This window comes from Embiotoca jacksoni, unplaced genomic scaffold, assembly GCF_022577435.1.
Source record: "Embiotoca jacksoni isolate LCO1_2020_lvr unplaced genomic scaffold, fEmbJac1.0.p SCAF_60, whole genome shotgun sequence".
NCBI classification, from domain to species: domain Eukaryota; kingdom Metazoa; phylum Chordata; class Actinopteri; family Embiotocidae; genus Embiotoca; species Embiotoca jacksoni.
Window position 1 is genome coordinate 189,116 of NW_027185415.1, and position 19,981 is coordinate 209,096.

The following is a 19,981-nucleotide window of genomic DNA, read 5'->3' on the forward strand; positions in this document are numbered from 1 at the left end:
TCTGTGCACCAGGCTCCGTCTCTAAATGGTCCTCTTATGTTTGAATTAGGCCACAACCAGTTTATGTAACAGACACCTAAGTCCTAATTAAGCCGCTACTACAACACAGAGCTCCGACACTGTCGGCAGCCCCTTGAACAAATCCAGATAATTCCTCTTTTAGCACAGGTCTTTTTTACATTTTGGAAAATTGGTGCTACAAGAAGTATGCTGAATTAGCATTTATTGTTTGCAGTGAACTCATGCATGTACTGCTGTCACTGGATTACTGGGATACTGGAGATAACTTTACCTCGTGATTCTCAGGGAAGTTCTGGAGATAAAATTAGTTTGATGTGGATTTATGGACATTTAATAGAAACCGACGCCGTTCTTTACAGACTCTGACTTTTCATTTTTGTTTCGTCTCTGATTTCTGACTGTTAAAAAGTGGATCTGATCAGTAAGCCGAACTACAATAGTCAACTTGCCGTTGTTTTGAATCTCTAGCAGTATCTTTGCCTCACACCTCTCTCCTCATATCCCCCTCTGACCTCTCTATGGAAACCTCTCAGTTTGAAATCTCATCTGTAAACTAATAATGTTCCAGTAATGTTCCATAAAACATGTCTTCTTGGGACAAATTGGTTTAAAAACTTGTATTATTATTATTTGTGTCCCAGGTCAACATGGAAACTGCTCGTTTCTTCAAGTCTGACTTTGAGGAAAATGGCTCGATGGACAACGTGTGTCTCTTCCTGAACTTGGCCAACGACCCCACGTAAGATTCTGTCAGAAATTATCTCAACAAGCCGAAGCAGTGATTATATCTCAGATTTTTATGAACCTCTGCTTTGGTATTGATTATTACACACCGGCTATTATGTTGACTGATGATTATTTTCTTTGATAACAATATGTAAACTAGTAAACAGGTGGAACTATTGGTGAGTTCAATTTAGACCTGAGGTTTATGTGAACAGTAGAATAACCTAATTTTCTCTCTGTGACCAATCAGCATCGAGCGCATCATCACCCCTCGCCTGGCGCTGACGACAGCAGAGTACCTGGCCTACCAGTGTGAGAAACACGTCCTGGTCATCCTCACCGACATGAGCTCCTACGCTGAGGCGCTGAGAGAGGTAAACTACCATCTCATCTGTCTCACACGTTGGTTTCAGTGTTTCCAAATGAACCATCTGAAATCTCTGTCGATGGTTTTGGCTGGAAAAGGTTTTATTTATATGCAGTGAAGAAATAATTTCAGTTCTCAGTGCAGTTTGGTGCTTGTTACCACGCTCTGAAACCACAGACTGGATATAAAACCACAGACTGGATAAAAAAACCACAGACTGGATATAAAACCACAGACTGGATAAAAAAACCACAGACTGGATATAAAACCACAGACTGGATATAAAACTACAGACTGGATATAAAACTACAGACTGGATAAAAAAAACCACAGACTGGATATAAAACCACAGACTGGATAAAAAAAACACAGACTGGATATAAAACTACAGACTGGATATAAAACTACAGACTGGATAAAAAAAACACAGACTGGATATAAAACCACAGACTGGATATAAAACTACAGACTGGATAAAAAAAACACAGACTGGATATAAAACTACAGACTGGATATAAAACTACAGACTGGATATAAAACCACAGACTGGATATAAAACTACAGACTGGATATAAAACCACAGACTGGATAAAAAAACCACAGACTGGATATAAAACCACAGACTGGATAAAAAAAAACACAGACTGGATATAAAACTACAGACTGGATATAAAACTACAGACTGGATAAAAAAAACACAGACTGGATATAAAACCACAGACTGGATATAAAACTACAGACTGGATAAAAAAAACACAGACTGGATATAAAACCACAGACTGGATAAAAAACTACAGACTGGATATAAAACTACAGACTGGATAAAAAAAACACAGACTGGATATAAAACCACAGACTGGATAAAAAAACCACAGACTGGATATAAAACCACAGACTGGATATAAAACTACAGACTGGATATAAAACCACAGACTGGATAAAAAAAACACAGACTGGATATAAAACCACAGACTGGATAAAAAAAACACAGACTGGATATAAAACTACAGACTGGATACAAAACTACAGACTGGATAAAAAAAACACAGACTGGATATAAAACCACAGACTGGATATAAAACTACAGACTGGATATAAAACTACAGACTGGATAAAAAAACAGACTGGATATAAAACCACAGACTGGATATAAAACTACAGACTGGATAAAAAAAACACACACTGGATATAAAACCAGACTGGATATAAAACTACAGACTGGATATAAAACTACAGACTGGATAAAAAAAAAACACAGACTGGATATAAAACCACAGACTGGATATAAAACCACAGACTGGATATAAAACTACAGACTGGATATAAAACTACAGACTGGATAAAAAAAAAACACAGACTGGATATAAAACCACAGACTGGATATAAAGCTACAGACTGGATATAAAACCACAGACTGGATATAAAGCTACAGACTGGATATAAAACCACAGACTGGATATAAAACTACAGACTGGATAAAAAAAACACAGACTGGATATAAAACCACAGACTGGATATAAAACTACAGACTGGATAAAAAAAACACAGACTGGATATAAAACTACAGACTGGATATAAAACTACAGACTGGATAAAAAAAACACAGACTGGATATAAAACCACAGACTGGATAAAAAAACTACAGACTGGATATAAAACTACAGACTGGATAAAAAAAACACAGACTGGATATAAAACCACAGACTGGATAAAAAAACCACAGACTGGATATAAAACCACAGACTGGATATAAAACTACAGACTGGATATAAAACCACAGACTGGATAAAAAAAACACAGACTGGATATAAAACCACAGACTGGATAAAAAAAACACAGACTGGATATAAAACTACAGACTGGATATAAAACTACAGACTGGATAAAAAAAAACACAGACTGGATATAAAACCACAGACTGGATATAAAACTACAGACTGGATATAAAACTACAGACTGGATAAAAAAACAGACTGGATATAAAACCACAGACTGGATATAAAACTACAGACTGGATAAAAAAAACACACACTGGATATAAAACCAGACTGGATATAAAACCACAGACTGGATAAAAAAACCACAGACTGGATATAAAACCACAGACTGGATATAAAACTACAGACTGGATATAAAACCACAGACTGGATAAAAAAAACACAGACTGGATATAAAACCACAGACTGGATAAAAAAAACACAGACTGGATATAAAACTACAGACTGGATATAAAACTACAGACTGGATAAAAAAAACACAGACTGGATATAAAACCACAGACTGGATATAAAACTACAGACTGGATATAAAACTACAGACTGGATAAAAAAACAGACTGGATATAAAACCACAGACTGGATATAAAACTACAGACTGGATAAAAAAAACACACACTGGATATAAAACCAGACTGGATATAAAACTACAGACTGGATATAAAACTACAGACTGGATATAAAACTACAGACTGGATTAAAAAAAAACACAGACTGGATATAAAACCACAGACTGGATATAAAACTACAGACTGGATATAAAACTACAGACTGGATATAAAACTACAGACTGGATAAAAAAAAAACACAGACTGGATATAAAACCACAGACTGGATATTAAACTACAGACTGGATATAAAACCACAGACTGGATATAAAACTACAGACTGGATAAAAAAAAACACAGACTGGATATAAAACTACAGACTGGATATAAAGCTACAGACTGGATATAAAACTACAGACTGGATTAAAAAAAAACACAGACTGGATATAAAACCACAGACTGGATAAAAAAAAAACACAGACTGGATATAAAACTACAGACTGGATATAAAGCTACAGACTGGATATAAAACTACAGACTGGATAAAAAAAAAACTACAGACTGGATATAAAACCACAGACTGGATATAAAACTACAGACTGGATAAAAAAAAAACACAGACTGGATATAAAACCACAGACTGGATATAAAACCACAGGATATAAAAGTACAGACTGGATAAAAAAAACACAGACTGGATATAAAACCACAGACTGGATATAAAACCACAGGATATAAAACTACAGACTGGATAAAAAAAAACACAGACTGGATATAAAACTACAGACTGGATAAAAAAAAAAAACACAGACTGGATATAAAACCACAGACTGGATATAAAACCACAGGATATAAAACTACAGACTGGATAAAAAAAAACAGACTGGATATAAAACCACAGACTGGATAAAAAAAACCACAGACTGGATATAAAACTACAGACTGGATATAAAGCTACAGACTGGATATAAAACTACAGACTGGATAAAAAAAAACTACAGACTGGATATAAAACTACAGACTGGATATAAAACCACAGACTGGATATAAAACTACAGACTGGATATAAAACTACAGACTGGATAAAAAAAACAGACTGGATATAAAACCACAGACTGGATATAAAACTACAGACTGGATATAAAACCACAGACTGGATATAAAACCACAGGCTGGATAAAAAAAACACAGACTGGATATAAAACTACAGACTGGATATAAAACCACAGACTGTCTGTTTGATTGACAGGCCTGTGGTGCAGTCAGGTTACAGCTATCGGTGGGCGGGACGTAGTATCGTCAGGTTTCCAATCAGATCGGTCAGATCCACCGTTGGCTCCTCCCCCAGCTCGTCCAAATATGGTCACTTCCTGCTCCAAACCGCTCCGAACTAGCAAAGATGGTGACGGACAGAATCTGAACTGGAGGATTCATAACGTTCACAAACCAACGATGACATCACTGATGGATGATGACATCACTGATGGTTGATGGTTGTGTCAAACCGATAAAAGGAGAGGCAGCAGTTTTTTATTAAATGAGGTGCAGCAGTATTTGTAACAGGTGAATAATGGTTGTAAGTTGATTTACTTGAAGAAGCCTCTGATGAGTCGATCAAATCCGTCTGAGTGTCTTCTGAAGTCCAGCTTCAATGGAGCGATACAAGTCAAGGCAATCTGACCTTTTATAGAAAGGAGTTAACATTCTATTTCTGACCTAGAAATGGAGCAGAATCTGAAATATACAGTCTTTATTTTACACGTCAAAACTCATTGAGTTTAGAAATGTTTCTAAATCCTCGGACTTTCGAATTATTTCCAAGTTTACACAAAAGTACGTCAGACTCTTAGACTTCTGAACGCCACTATATTACCGATATTAGCTTTATTTTGAAATACTTTACGATTACCTCATGTTTTGGGGAAGGTGTAGTACACACTGTGTCCCCTCTGGAGACTCCAGCAGCAGAACATGTGGCGACACGTCAACACAACTCACCGATGTAAAATGTCAGCGTTGGCACCAAGACGATCCACTCACCAAAGTCTTGAGCTCCTCGCTGAAAGGTGGGATAATGTGTCCTTCATTCTTCTAGGAAATACCTTAAGTTCATTATTGTCTGCTTGGCTTTAAAAGAAAATGCCCAACCCCCGCCCACACCCCCGCCTTCCCACCCACCCACTGCCCTTCTTTCTCCTCATGGCGAGGAGTCGGGCCCTCTCAACTCTCTCCTTTGTGTTTCTGTAATAATCCTTTTATGTTGCACAGTTTGCTGTCTCAATATGTTGGCAGCACAATGCAGGTTTTAAATGGTGCACGTGTACATGCGTCTCCCCTTGTTGCATTTGCTGTCCATAACCTTGGCACCTACGTCTGCACCAATAGTCAGCTAAGACTCCGGCAACTTGAAGGGTAATTCAGCACGTACAAAGAGCCAGGACATTAACATTTAACTTCTGTTCCCATTCACGTGTGTGAAGGTTGAGTTTTGCATTGAATCTGCTGTTCACAAATGTGCTGCCTGCCCATCAACCTTTGAATCCAAGCATGAATGGGATGCTTCCCCCCCCCCCCCCCCCCCCCCCCCCCCCTCTTGCTCTGAATTCACTTGACTTTCGGAACAAGGATTTGCTTTTGGTCATTTTTTTAGCGGGTCTGAAAACAGAATGGTAACATTTACAACCAGCTGTTTGCCTCTTCTGAGGCATAATGAAGGCGTTAGCATCACTTGACTCTCCAAAAGTAAAGGCTTGTAGTAGAATCTGTTCTTTGTTTATGAGGTAGTGTACGGCAAAAAGGCACCGTGAGATTAAGGCTGTTTGAATGATCCTCCTTCACTCTACGGTCTACTGTAGTGCGTCAGCCGTTTTGTAGTGCTGTTCAAAATCTCAACTGTAAATTTAATTCACTGTATTTTTCACTCCAAAATCTCTGCATGGTACACCGAACCGTCACACACAGAAGATGTACATCCGTCCACCATCATGCGCCGTGGCCTGTTTCAGAAAGGAGCCGTCACTAATGATGCTAAGATTAGCTGCTGGCTAACATGATTGTTACCTTTAAGAATAACTGGTGAGCATAAAACTCCTCAGACTCCTCGGAACTGATTTCAGAGACTAGAAATATAATGTCTGCCTGAAACATATTGAGGAAGTTTAGCTGCTCAGTCTAAACTGTAGCTCATCTACAGAATGTCTGATGTGAGCTATAACAACAATGGCAGGGCTACATCTGCTTTAGAAACACAGGGTATTTTATTATATTTAATTGCATTGCATGGGTAACATTAATTCACAATTATATTAAAGATGAGTTTAATAGGGGTTATTTGGGTAACTTCTACGCAACTAAAGACCTCTCTCAAACCAGCTGATGTTGACGTTTGTGAGTCCAAAATCAGGAGAATTGAACAATGATGTACATGGCAGGGTTACAAGGAGAGAACCTCTTCTCTCCAAAAAGAAAATGGCTGCCCATCTGCAGTTTGGGAACGAGCACGTGGACAAAATAGAAGGCTGTTAGAAATCAATTTTGAGGACATATGAATCAAAAATATACCTTTTTGGTTTAAATGAGAAGTGTTATGTTTGGAGAAAGAAAAACACTGAATTCCAGATAAGAACTTTATCTGTTCTGTGAAACGTGGTGGTGGCACCATCGTTATCTGTTAACATGGTGGTGGTAGTATCATGGTTATCTAACATGGTGGTGGTAGTATCATGGTTATCTGTTAACATGGTGGTGGTAGTATCATGGTTATCTAACATGGTGGTGGTAGTATCATGGTTATCTAACATGGTGGTGGTAGTATCATGGTTATCTGTTAACATGGTGGTGGTAGTATCATGGTTATCTGTTAACATGGTGGTGGTAGTATCATGGTTATCTAACATGGTGGTGGTAGTATCATGGTTATCTGTTAACATGGTGGTGGTAGTATCATGGTTATCTGTTAACATGGTGGTGGTAGTATCATGGTTATCTAACATGGTGGTGGTAGTGTCATGGTTATCTGTTAACATGGTGGTGGTAGTATCATGGTTATATGTTAACGTGGTGGTGGTAGTATCATGGTTATATGTTAACATGGTGGTGGTAGTATCATGGTTATCTAACATGGTGGTGGTAGTATCATGGTTATATGTTAACATGGTGGTGGTAGTATTATGGTTATCTGTTAACATGGTGGTGGTAGTATCATGGTTATCTGTTAACATGGTGGTGGTAGTATCATGGTTATATGTTAACATGGTGGTGGTAGTATCATGGTTATCTAACATGGTGGTGGTAGTATCATGGTTATCTAACATGGTGGTGGTAGTATCATGGTTATATGTTAACATGGTGGTGGTAGTATCATGGTTATCTAACATGGTGGTGGTAGTATCATGGTTATATGTTAACATGGTGGTGGTAGTATCGTGGCTATCTGTTAACATGGTGGTGGTAGTATTATGGTTATCTGTTAACATGGTGGTGGTAGTATCATGGTTATATGTTAACATGGTGGTGGTAGTATCATGGTTATCTGTTAACATGGTGGTGGTAGTATCATGGTTATATGTTAACATGGTGGTGGTAGTATCATGGTCAGATACTGAAAGGTTCATATACATTCACTGATTTGTAATATCGATTCATTTTCCTCAATCTATTCATGACTGGAAATAAAATGTTGGTCTTATTTAGTTTAACTCATCATGTATTCTTTGGACAAAAATCAGATGCTTTTCTGTCATATTTATGCAAAAAAATAATTGTAAAGGTTTCACCAAACTTTGAAGCAGCACTGTGTACAGTTTTAAATGAAAACCTCCCCCTCACCTTTAGGTCTCCGCTGCCCGAGAGGAAGTGCCCGGCCGTCGAGGCTTCCCCGGCTACATGTACACCGATTTGGCCACCATCTACGAGCGCGCTGGCCGAGTGGAGGGCAGAAACGGCTCCATCACCCAGATCCCCATCCTCACCATGCCCAACGACGGTGAGCACAGTTGCACGACAGCCAACAGCTTTACGTTGGACTAACCGTCCATTCTCACCGCGCTCAGCCTCGTAGGCGACGCATGAATCCTGATCTATCTGTTGGATAGAAGTGTACTTGGACTCATGATACGTTTTCTATTTCCTCACTTTAAATATCTCGATAAGTCGATTCACCGTCGTAGGAATCTGAAATGGAATGAGGAGACATTTTTGATGCCCGCAGTTACCATAGCAACTTGTATGAAGAGCCTACTCCTGTTTGGTTGAACAGGAGTCCCCCATTACAGCATCACCGGGAGGTGATTGTGTCAGCTTTTACCTAAACACTGCTGGTGTTCCTAAGAGCTCTCAGAGGAAAGCTCTTTAAACCGGGAGCTCTCTGCTCGTTTCCTACATGTGACATCGTTTAATGCCTGAAAACCAGAGATTTCACATTTATTTTACTGAATGTAACCTCAACTGATGATTGGACTGCTGTATGTACATGTAACCAGTACAGTTATTTGTTGGACATGTTTGATTAAATACCTTCATGTGCCTCTCAGACATCACCCACCCCATCCCGGATCTGACCGGGTACATCACAGAGGGCCAGGTCTACGTGGACAGACAGCTGCACAACAGACAGGTATTCAGCCGTCTGCTTTCAAACAGCGTTTAACACTGAAGACTTCTCATTCATATTTCATTCACATGTTTTATCCCATGTTTTCAGCTTGCATTTCAAGTTTTCTTTGACATGGTCAGAAATACAGAATAGAATTCTTCTTTGTGTATTATTGAGGTTTTCGAGGTTGGTGGTTTACTGACCTACTTTATAATAAAGTGTTCCTAATATATTGTTCACCATATATTCATACATGAGGGGGTCATTAGGAGGAGAGTCAGGGTTGTCTTTCACTCCGCCAAATTGCGTATGAAAAACCACGTTGTGTTCCCATTGGTCCGTTAGAGACATTAAACAAATCCGTTTACCACAAAGTTTGTTAGCGAAGTCGTCCTCTTGAAAAACAACAAAATAAAAAACAATCGTTCATCTCATCAGTCCACAGATGTATGACCATCAGTATGTGACTGTAAGTAGGCCTCTTCATTTAGGTTTGCACAGAAAAAAACTTGATTTCATGATGTTTTTTCAAGTCAAATTTCTTATTAAAATTATGTGTAATCTCACAACCTCCTGCTGTGTCTTTCAGATCTACCCGCCCATCAACGTGTTGCCTTCACTGTCCCGTCTGATGAAGTCTGCCATCGGTGAGGGGATGACCAGGAAGGACCACGCTGATGTGTCCAACCAGCTGGTAAGAAGTGTCATTCATTTTACAAAATTGATCAAATATTTATGTCATATTTCCCTCTGAATAATATGTGAACGAAGGTAAACGGAGATCATCAGTGATATGAATGGTGTCTTCCTGTTTGTAGTACGCCTGTTACGCCATTGGTAAAGACGTCCAGGCCATGAAGGCTGTCGTGGGAGAAGAAGCCCTCACCTCCGATGATCTGCTCTACCTGGAGTTCCTGCAGAAGTTTGAGAAGAACTTCATCGCTCAAGGTAAGAAGAAGCTAAAGGAGCAATTCACTGATTGTTTTCATTTGTTGGTTATGGAGATACAGAAAGAGAAGAACAGTCACACTGTCAACTCAACAAATACCATCAAACTCCCAAAACCACTGGAGGTGGTGGTCCTGAGGTGGTGTGGTCCTGAGGTGGTGGTCCTGAGGTGGTGGTGGTGTGGTCCTGAGGTGGTGGTGGTGTGGTCCTGAGGTGGTGGTCCTGAGGTGGTGGTGGTGTGGTCCTGAGGTGGTGGTCCTGAGGTGGTGGTGGTGTGGTCCTGAGGTGGTGGTGGTGTGGTCCTGAGGTGGTGGTCCTGAGGTGGTGTGGTCCTGAGGTGGTGGTGGTGTGGTCCTGAGGTGGTGGTCCTGAGGTGGTGTGGTCCTGAGGTGGTGTGGTCCTGAGGTGGTGGTCCTGAGGTGGTGTGGTCCTGAGGTGGTGTGGTCCTGAGGTGGTGGTGGTGTGGTCCTGAGGTGGTGGTCCTGAGGTGGTGGTGTTTTTGTTATTGTGACCACCTGTGCACTAATCATCCTGTCAGGTGGAGGTTTATGTTGTTATGTTTATGTGAAGAATCACAAACAGATTTTGAATCGTTTGGGAAGAGAATCAATCTGTGTAGATATACTGTGTTACATGCTTTTATCCCTCTGTGTGTGTGTGTGTGTGTGTGTGTGGTGTGTGTGTGTGTGTGTGCGTGTGGTGTGTGTGTGTGGTGTGTGTGTGTGGTGTGTGTGTGTGTGTGTGCGTGTGCGTGTGCGTGTGGTGTGTGTGTGTGGTGTGTGTGTGTGTGTGTGTGTGTGTGTGTGTGTGTGTGTGTGTGTGGTGTGTGTGTGTGTGTGTGTGGTGTGTGTGTGGTGTGTGTGTGTGTGTGTGTGTGTGTGTGTGTGTGTGCGTGCGTGCGTGCGTGCGTGCGTGCGTGTGGTGTGTGTGTGTGTGTGCGTGTGCGTGTGCGTGTGTGTGCGTGCGTGCGTGCGTGCGTGCGTGCGTGCGTGCGTGCGGTGTGTGTGTGTGTGTGTGTGTGCGTGCGTGCGTGCGTGCGTGCGTGCGTGCGTGCGTGCGTGCGTGCGTGCGTGCGTGCGTGTGTGTGGTGTGTGTGTGTGCGTGTGGTGTGTGTGTGTGGTGTGTGTGTGTGGTGTGTGCGTGTGCGTGTGCGTGTGGTGTGTGTGTGTGTGTGTGTGTGTGTGTGTGTGTGTGTGTGTGTGTAGGTCCGTATGACAACAGGACGGTGTATGAGACTCTGGACATCGGCTGGCAGCTGCTACGAATCTTCCCCAAGGAGATGCTGAAGAGGATTCCTCAGAGCACGCTGGCTGAGTTTTACCCGAGAGAGTCTGCTGCCCGTCACTGAGGCGCTCCTGGTGATGCTCTTACCTGGTCCCCCCCCCCCCCTCCCCCCCAACCCCCCGACCAGAGGACAGGGCAATAATCTCCCTCTGTAGATGTACTGTAGCGTATTTGTGTCCAGAAGTCGTTATGGAACGTGTCTGTGGTTGTAATATCTACCTTTGATTGCAAAAAGTGAATATATGGTTCAGATTTAAATCAGTCCTTATTTATTGGGGTGTCACTGCTTGATCTGTCTTTTTTATTTTATTAAATGCTATGTAATATCCCCCAGCTGAAACAAGAGGAAGACAGATGTGTGTTTATGGGAGGATGTCAAAAATCATAAATACCATAAACAGCAGAAGCCCTGCAGTCAGAGTGATTCATTAAACTCAATAAGTTTCAGTTTTATTAAGATTGTCAGATGTTGACTCAACCTGATTGTCTTTTTCCAAACGAAGACACAAACCGACAGCCTCACACGTGTCAGCATATCAATATTATCTGAGGGGGATTTCCCTGTCAAGTGTTCGGTATTTTCTTCCACTTCTTCTGTTATGTTTAATAACCAGCAAACTGCTGTTTATTTCAGTGGCTTCGTGTTTCAGATCTGCCGTATGTTTCCCTCCTTCTTTGTCTCTTCAGTGGATGTTTACATTATGTGTGTTTTGTTGTTTGATTTGTGTTGCGTACAGACCAGAAAATCAGATTTATGAAACATTCCCATCTGTCTGCAGAAACTAATTCTTTCTTGTGCAACAGCGATGGTTTTGTGAGTTTGTGTCCATAAATAAATTAAATTATATGAGAAAGTTGTCTGTTCTGCTCTTGATTCTGACTGAATGGACTCATCCTGACAGGCTGGAACATTTGACATGTTTATTTGTTTCATTATTAATGTGTAAATTAAAAGTGTGATGGTTATATGTCCTGTTCTCTATTGCACAGATGTTATTGCTGACCCGGGCTTTAAGGGCTGCGTACCTTAAAATAGTTGAATGAAGAATTTACTCATTTTTAATTTTTGTTTTTTTATTATTTGCAACACAAAAAGAGAACCCAATAACACAAGGACAGCAAGAGCATTCAATACAGGCAAGTTGTGAGCTGAAACCGATCCGGTCTAATCCAACAGTGCTGCAATAAATCCGGCTTCCATGATGGTTCGATTATTTAAATCCACTCTGGTCATTATGGAGGCTGGAGGTGGAGGTGCTGTTAAACTGCTGCATTATTATGGACGGTCCTCTGATAATAAATGTGTCTTCATCTTCACTTAAAAGATTCCTTATTTATTTATTTATTTATTTTAATGTTTAATTATAATGTCAACTTGTACTTGAATATTTGTGACAGTTAAGAAGCCGTCCTGGACTCTTGTATCCGTGGAGCTGTGGGAGGAAGTGCAGCTCGACAGGTGTGTCAGTCTGACAGCACTTCCTCCTTGTTGAACTTTGGACTTTGTACTTTCTCAGGATGTCTGCGGAGGAGCTGCACAGAATCCACGTCATTACAGATCTATCAAACCAAGGTAAGTTTCTGCTTTTTAAATCAGGTGTTGTGTCTGTTTCCTTCCCCTCGAAATGATGTTTCCTGGAGTGTCACTTCTGTGATCAGGGTTTAAGTCGGAGATATGACCGGCTCACTGTTACGCTGGGATCCAGTCAGTCAATCATTTCACCAAATGAGTTCCTGCACTAGTTAGAACTAAGTTTAGGTGGTAAAACCTGTTTCTAACCATGTTTTAAAAGTGTTTTCATTGTCAGGTAGTCTAATAAAAGGAGCAGGTTTTATGATTGTAAAGGATTCGCTGTCTTCGTCTGTTTGAACAGTAACTTTGATGTCTGTTGGACTTTATAAAAACTGTTCCAAGATAAATGTCCTTCCTGAGGAGAAGCTCCGCCCCTCTGACCACAGGCTGCCGTGATGTCGTTAACCCACGTTTGGTGTTTCACAGCTGTTGTTGACCAACTTCAAGGTGTTTTTCATTAAACTGGTTGTGCCACGAATACCCCCCCACCCCCCAATACTGTGGCAGTATATAAACTACATATAAACTCAGCTTGTGTCTAAGAATTAATTAAAACGTGCAAACGAATGAATTAAAACATGGAAACGAAATGCTATTTTGTGGGCACGATTTAGTAATTCGTTCGTTCATTGTTAGTTGATAAGGTAGTGGTGTGAAACTGGCAGGTGTGTCTTAATCCTGCCATCTGCACAAGACACGTACTGAATGAAGTTTAAAAAAACAAAAACAAGAGAGGGTGAAAGATGTTACTCCATCTATCCCTACTTTTAGTTATTTATACTTCATACCGGATGGACAAAGAGGAAATAGTTATCAATCTTCTCATCTGTGATGGTAACAAGCATACTGTATGTCTGAAAATGTCAGACTGTTCCTTTACAGAGCTCCTGATGAAGAGCTTACCGCTCCAAAGAAAGGGCATCCTTATTCATCTTCCTGAATGTCACGGGAAGCAACGAGAGGCTCAATCTGGTTACTGATTATCACGTTGTTCTGGAGGAGAAAATAGCTCCTTCTGTAGAGAAGTCTGCTCTGACTGCGTTGTACCCATTTGAAATCTGCTGTGTTTCAGCAGTGTGAGTTTGTGCTGGAGGGTTCTTCCAGTCAGTCTGCGTTAAGTACTGAGCTGGGTCCGTGGTTTAGTATTAGTAACAGTACCACGAAAAACTTAAGTAACATTGACAGAACCCTTAATTTAGGAGAACATTATTTGTAGAGCAAGTCTTCCTTATATCTCTGTAAGGTACACTTACATGAAATGAATGCACGAATACTTTATGAAAAAGATCAATTTATTACATCTGAGACACACACCCTACATTCCAGTATCCATACTACCATTATATTTAGTATACCAGAAAATATTAACCCTTCGTTAAAGTATCCATACTACCATTATATTTAGTATACCAGAAAATATTAACCCTTCGTTAAAGTATTCATATTAACATACTATTTAGTATGCCAAAAAAATATTAACCCTTCGTTAAAGTATCCATACTACCATTATATTTAGTGTACCAGAAAATATTAACATTGTTAAAGTATCCATACTACCATTATATTTGGTATACCAGAAAATATTAACCCTTTGTTAAAGTATCCATACTACCATTATATTTAGTATACCAAAAAATATTAACCCTTCGTTAAAGTATCCATACTACCATAGTATTTAGTAAGCCAGAAAAATATTAACCCTTTGTTAAAGTAGCCATACTACCGTTATATTTAGTATACCAAAAAATATTAACCCTTCGTTAAAGTATCCATACTATCATAGTATTTAGTATGCCAAAAAATATTAACCCTTCGTTAAAGTATCCATACTACCATTATATTTAGTGTACCAGAAAATATTAACCCTTTGTTAAAGTATCCATACTACCATTATATTTACTATACCAAAAAATATTACCCCTTGTTAAAGTATCCATACTACCATAGTATTTAGTATACCAAAATATATTAAGCCTTCGTTAAAGTATCCATACTACCACAGTATTTAGTAAGCCAGAAAAATATTAACCCTTCGTTAAAGTATCCATACTACCATAGTATTTAGTATACCAAAAAATATTAACCCTTCGTTAAAGTATCCATACTACCATAGTATTTAGTAAGCCAGAAAAATATTAAACCTTTGTTAAAGTAGCCATACTACCATAGTATTTAGTATGCCAAAAAAAATATTAACCCTTTGTTAAAGTAGCCATACTACCATTATATTTAGTGTACCAGAAAATATTAACCCCTTGTTAAAGTATCCATACTACCATAGTATTTAGTATACCAAAATATATTAACCCTTCGTTAAAGTATCCATACTACCATAGTATTTAGTATACCAAAAAATATTAACCCTTCGTTAAAGTATCCATACTACCATAGTATTTAGTAAGCCAGAAAAATATTAAACCTTTGTTAAAGTAGCCATACTACCATAGTATTTAGTATGCCAAAAAAAATATTAACCCTTTGTTAAAGTATCCATACTACCATTATATTTAGTATACCAAAAAATATTAACCCTTCGTTAAAGTAGCCATACTACCATAGTATTTAGTATGCCAAACCAAATATTAACCCTTTGTTAAAGTAGCCATACTACCATAGTATTTAGTATGCAAAAAAATATTAACCCTTTGTTAAAGTAGCCATACTATTTAGTATGCTAAAAATATTAACCCTTTGTTAAAGTATCCATACTACCATACTATTTAGTATGCCAGAAAAAGATTTACCTGCGTAATATGTCCCAATACTTAGTGCTCGGTACATACTTAGTGCTCACCAGGATGTTCTACTACGTCCGGTCCTATTTTGCATTCTGCAGGTCGGCATGATACTCGAGCTGTTCTGACCCACAATCCTTTGCACAGTGGAAGATACATCAAATCTACTGAGCCTCCAAGAAGGTTGGTGGTGCTAATGCTGCACCCACAAAAAAAAGTAGAAAAAGAAGAAGAAGAGGCATTAAAAGAATGTGTAATCGTTCCACTCATTTTTCTTTTTACTTGGAATGTTGCGCTACAGATCTCGACGAGTCAAGGTGCAGTTCTAGGAAGTAGTACGTCCCAGTTCTATACATACTACATGCAACAGTACATACGTAGTGAGGGTAGCTGCAGTACGCACTAAAAGAAAAATAAATAGTAGCGATTTGGAACGCAGGGTTTGTATATATTGTAATATATATCAATATATTTATATACATATATGAAGTTTTTGTGGTTTTGGCTCTTAATTCTAAACCTGTCAGATTATCTGTTAACACAGAAGCTAAATCCTCTTCTGACTGTACTTGGACTCAAACATTGAGACCAACCTGCCGTTCTATATCAGTCCTGTGACATGAGACACAGCGTCACTGAATGAGAAGTCATCACATGTTGGACAACTTTCCACTTGACTTCTTATGAACAGGGACATGTTCATCACTGACATTTACTTCACTGTGATTTACTGATGAAGATGGCTTACTGGCATCCTTTACATCCCACAGCCCTGCAGGAGTATGAGGGTCTTCAGAGGAAGCACGAGACAGCCGCCATGGAGGTAAGTGTGAACATCCGTTGAATGCTGACAGGATGTAGAGGTGATGCGGTTCTGACCGCCTCATCGAGGACCAGTGAGCAGTTACAGTAGCAGGAGCAGAAATAAAAAGCAGAAATAGTTGTTACAGTAGAAGCAGCTTGCTGACAACTTTAAACAGTCACTAGAGAAATAATATTATCAACATAATGGTCAAACTCCAAAGATATCTGTACGCTAACCTGACGAGGACCTCCAGCAGGTCCAATAGTCTGTTTTATTTAACCCTGATCACGATCAACTTGTGTTGGTACAGTATGTAATTCATAATTCAACACCTTTCAGCATATTTTCTTTGTATTAAATAAATCTTCTTTTCAAAGGAGTTGTTGTTGTGCAGGCGGCTGGTGAATGTTTGATGAAGACAGCGGTGGTTGTGTGTTGAAGCTGGTCTGTGTGTCGCTCTCAGTGCAGGAGGCTGGAGGAGGAGAGGGACGAGGCCGTGAAGAAGCTCAAACACTTCCAGGAAGGTACGGTTATTCCTCCGAGGTCGAAGGAACAGAATATTTGAATTGTAACAAGACTGTCTGATAGAAAATATGCTGCAACTCATTTTATGTTTTCTAGATCATCAGAAAACGTTTATTGAGAGTTGAATTATCTTCATTTGTTGGATTACTTTTGTCTATTTGGACTTAATTTGGGACCAACATGATGATGACTGATTGATTACCAGTTCCAGTTAGTTTAAAAGGTGGAAAGATAGATTAGAAACGTATAGATTATGTGTTGGTTTATGTTTCAGCCTCCTCCTGTTTCAATCTGCCTGTTTTACTGAGTTTTAGATTTATGTTGCTTCAACTTTTAGGAACCTGCTGAAGGTTGACTTGATTCTATCAACATTTATTTATTGAGGAAACATGTATGAAACCTTATTCAGAATCCAACACGCACACACGCTTTATTAAGTATCATATGATACTACGTGTTATTTTTTTCAAAAAAGTCGGATCGAATGTCAAGAACACACAAACAGCAAATTAAATATAAATTCAGCAAAGTGAGGCAGCTGGTCTAGATTTTTTTTTTATTTTTACGGACTATCCTTAAATATAATTATAGTAGAATAATTAGCATATGCTGTTTTTTAGCATACATCATGAATTTCAATATAAAGTGAATCAGAATTTAATGTTAGTATTTTGCAGCAGCACCAGAATGTTTAGGAGCAGACAGTTGTTAAGAAGGTGTATCAGGTTCAACACATCTGTCTACCCGTACTATGTAATCTCATTTATGACAACATATGCGTGATGACAGATGAGTGTTGTGATAAATATATGTTGCTGTGAAGTGATGCAGGCTCTATAGAAGTGAGTACAGACTCAGATATCGGCGTTGGACCAGCCGTGCTGTTGATCCTGCTTTTATCTTGAATCTGTTTCTCCGTGCTGTAAATGCGTTTCAAATGTTTTGGCCCACCATTCAATTTTCCAAAATGATTTTCCTCACAGGTTGAATGCTCTGCTACGACCACTTAAGTGAAGACAGAATGTGAAATGGGGCACCGCATGTCAAAGATGGACCAAATAGTTAGTCTTTGTGATGGTGACAGTTGTGTGGATTTTCATGGGAATAAATCTGGCCTGTGCTCGTGTATTCAGTGAATCTCCAGCCAAAACACATATTGTGTTTGACTTACACGTTAATAGAGGCTGCCTCACTGTGCCAAGCAGCTGCATATTAGGGCCTATTACGTGATTTCATAGCTCTTAGAAAATTGCTCCTATTCACAACGAAACGGCTGGGGGTGGGGCAGCGGGGTTGGTGGTGGTGGTGGTGATGGTGGTGGTGGTGCGGGGGTGGCGGGGGGGAGGGGGTAGTGGGAGGACGGGAGAAGAAGCCCCCAACACACAATCATGCCTTTTCAATTGGCAATGGCAAGGTTGATGACAACATGACCATTGTGTTATAATGATAACACCACAAAGGCATCTGCCCCCCTCATCAAGGCTTCACAGCGGCTGCAGATACAATTTAATTCACTGCTCCGTTGGCGGCGCTGATACCATTATGCAGCACGTCGGCACAGGGGTAATCACTGTCTTTTCTGAGAGGAGGATGAAAAAAGACAAGCACAAAAAAAGAGGGGAGAGAAAGATGGAGCGATGATGATGGGGAGGCCCAAACTTACAATTAAGACTGCCAGTTGTGATGTGTCGGAGCCCCCTGTAGACCGGCGCTCATACACTTTCAACACTTCCAGCACTGTTTATTTACCATGGCTACCAGTAATTATAATTAACATGTCATTTAGTTCAAGGCGTCCTTCCGTAGGTTGCCGAGTGTGGCCGCGGCATTATTGAGATGGGCAGACAGGAAGAGAGAGGAGGCTGAGGACGGAAACTGGCAGCTAAGTGCTGCTGAATGACTGATGTGGAGGGCGCCAGAGGAACGTGAATATTGCCCGGCACTGGTGTTCATCAGTTTCCTAATTAGGTGTCACTGGGGGTAAGGAACTGCCCACAGCAGTGGCACTAATGCTTAATTTCTCTCTCGCTCAACACAATGTTTAATTAGTTAAGTGGCAGGACATTCTTCAGGGCTGGTCTTTTCTCCTCGGCTGTGATTGCAGCTTTAAACAACACTGTCCGTGATTTGGAGTTTTACCTGATTTTATAGGTTTTGTTAAAGCACAGCTAATCAATATTTTTCATATCAACAATGGATCAAATTACTGCGCGTAATGTGAAATAAGTTCACGGAGAATTATCACCAACTATTCAGCCAACTCCAGAAGCTTTTTAACCTTTGCATTTTCACAGCTTTACTCTCATCAACCAGCAGCAGATGAATGTTTTCAGCTTTAATAAAGCTATTGTAGACTTTCTGCTGCAGCAGACAGACAGGTGGAGGCTAACCGGTGAACATGGTGGAGGATTTAGCAGCTAAAGAACCAGATGCTTGTATCAGGAGGTGGTGGATAAAACCTACACCTGCTAATGAGTCTGCTCCATGGAAACAGGAAGCTATCTGCTAACGGCTCTGATATACGTTTAATTCTGGGTTTCTCTTATAGACGCAGCACATCAGCCATAACAACTCTTTAGGAAAATTAATTGATATATACTTTGAAGCTTGAAGTTCATTTTTTGACCTTGAAACAGATGGCAAAGAAATTTCAACCTAAAGTCAACTCACTCAGTGGTTTTGGAGCTTTTCACTATAGTTCACATTTTCTTAGTCGTCATTAAACTGGAGATGTTCAAACATTTCATGAGAGTTACTTTTAAAATGCCATCTTTTAGTGACGATTGTCTGATACACTCAAAAAAATCCAGAGCAAACAAGTAAGTTGGACCTCAACTGAGGCTGTTTTGTCAAAATATGTTTCCAGCTTCTTCTTCCCCCTTAAAATCCAAAGAGAGACAGATATCTTTACCTTAGCTTAGCCTCGAGGTATTACCCCTACCCTTCCATGAATCATTCATTATTTATCACTTTTAAGTGTTTTCCCAGATAAAAATTCTCTGTACTGCAAACTATATTCCCTTCTTTTCTAGTGCAGCCCGTTCATTGTGCCCGTGACTGTCGTAGACCAAAAAACGACTA

General features: G+C 39.9%; 2 protein-coding genes across 2 annotated transcripts in view; both read left to right on the forward strand.

The window, feature by feature from the left end:
* The window catches only part of atp6v1ba (ATPase, H+ transporting, lysosomal, V1 subunit B, member a), a 53,609-nt gene extending 41,493 nt beyond the window's left edge, over positions 1-12,116 (forward strand). Inside the window, exons 8-14 of the mRNA XM_069174644.1 lie at positions 663-760; positions 998-1,121; positions 8,271-8,421; positions 8,969-9,051; positions 9,620-9,724; positions 9,849-9,978; positions 11,184-12,116. Coding sequence (XP_069030745.1) covers positions 663-760; positions 998-1,121; positions 8,271-8,421; positions 8,969-9,051; positions 9,620-9,724; positions 9,849-9,978; positions 11,184-11,326 — 834 coding nt within the window. The 3' untranslated portion in view covers positions 11,327-12,116. The remainder of the gene's footprint in view (positions 1-662; positions 761-997; positions 1,122-8,270; positions 8,422-8,968; positions 9,052-9,619; positions 9,725-9,848; positions 9,979-11,183) is intronic.
* Positions 12,117-16,386: 4,270 nt separating this feature from the next.
* The window catches only part of shtn1 (shootin 1), a 40,082-nt gene continuing 36,487 nt past the window's right edge, over positions 16,387-19,981 (forward strand). Inside the window, exons 1-2 of the mRNA XM_069174645.1 lie at positions 16,387-16,393; positions 16,839-16,899. Coding sequence (XP_069030746.1) covers positions 16,388-16,393; positions 16,839-16,899 — 67 coding nt within the window. The 5' untranslated portion in view covers position 16,387. The remainder of the gene's footprint in view (positions 16,394-16,838; positions 16,900-19,981) is intronic.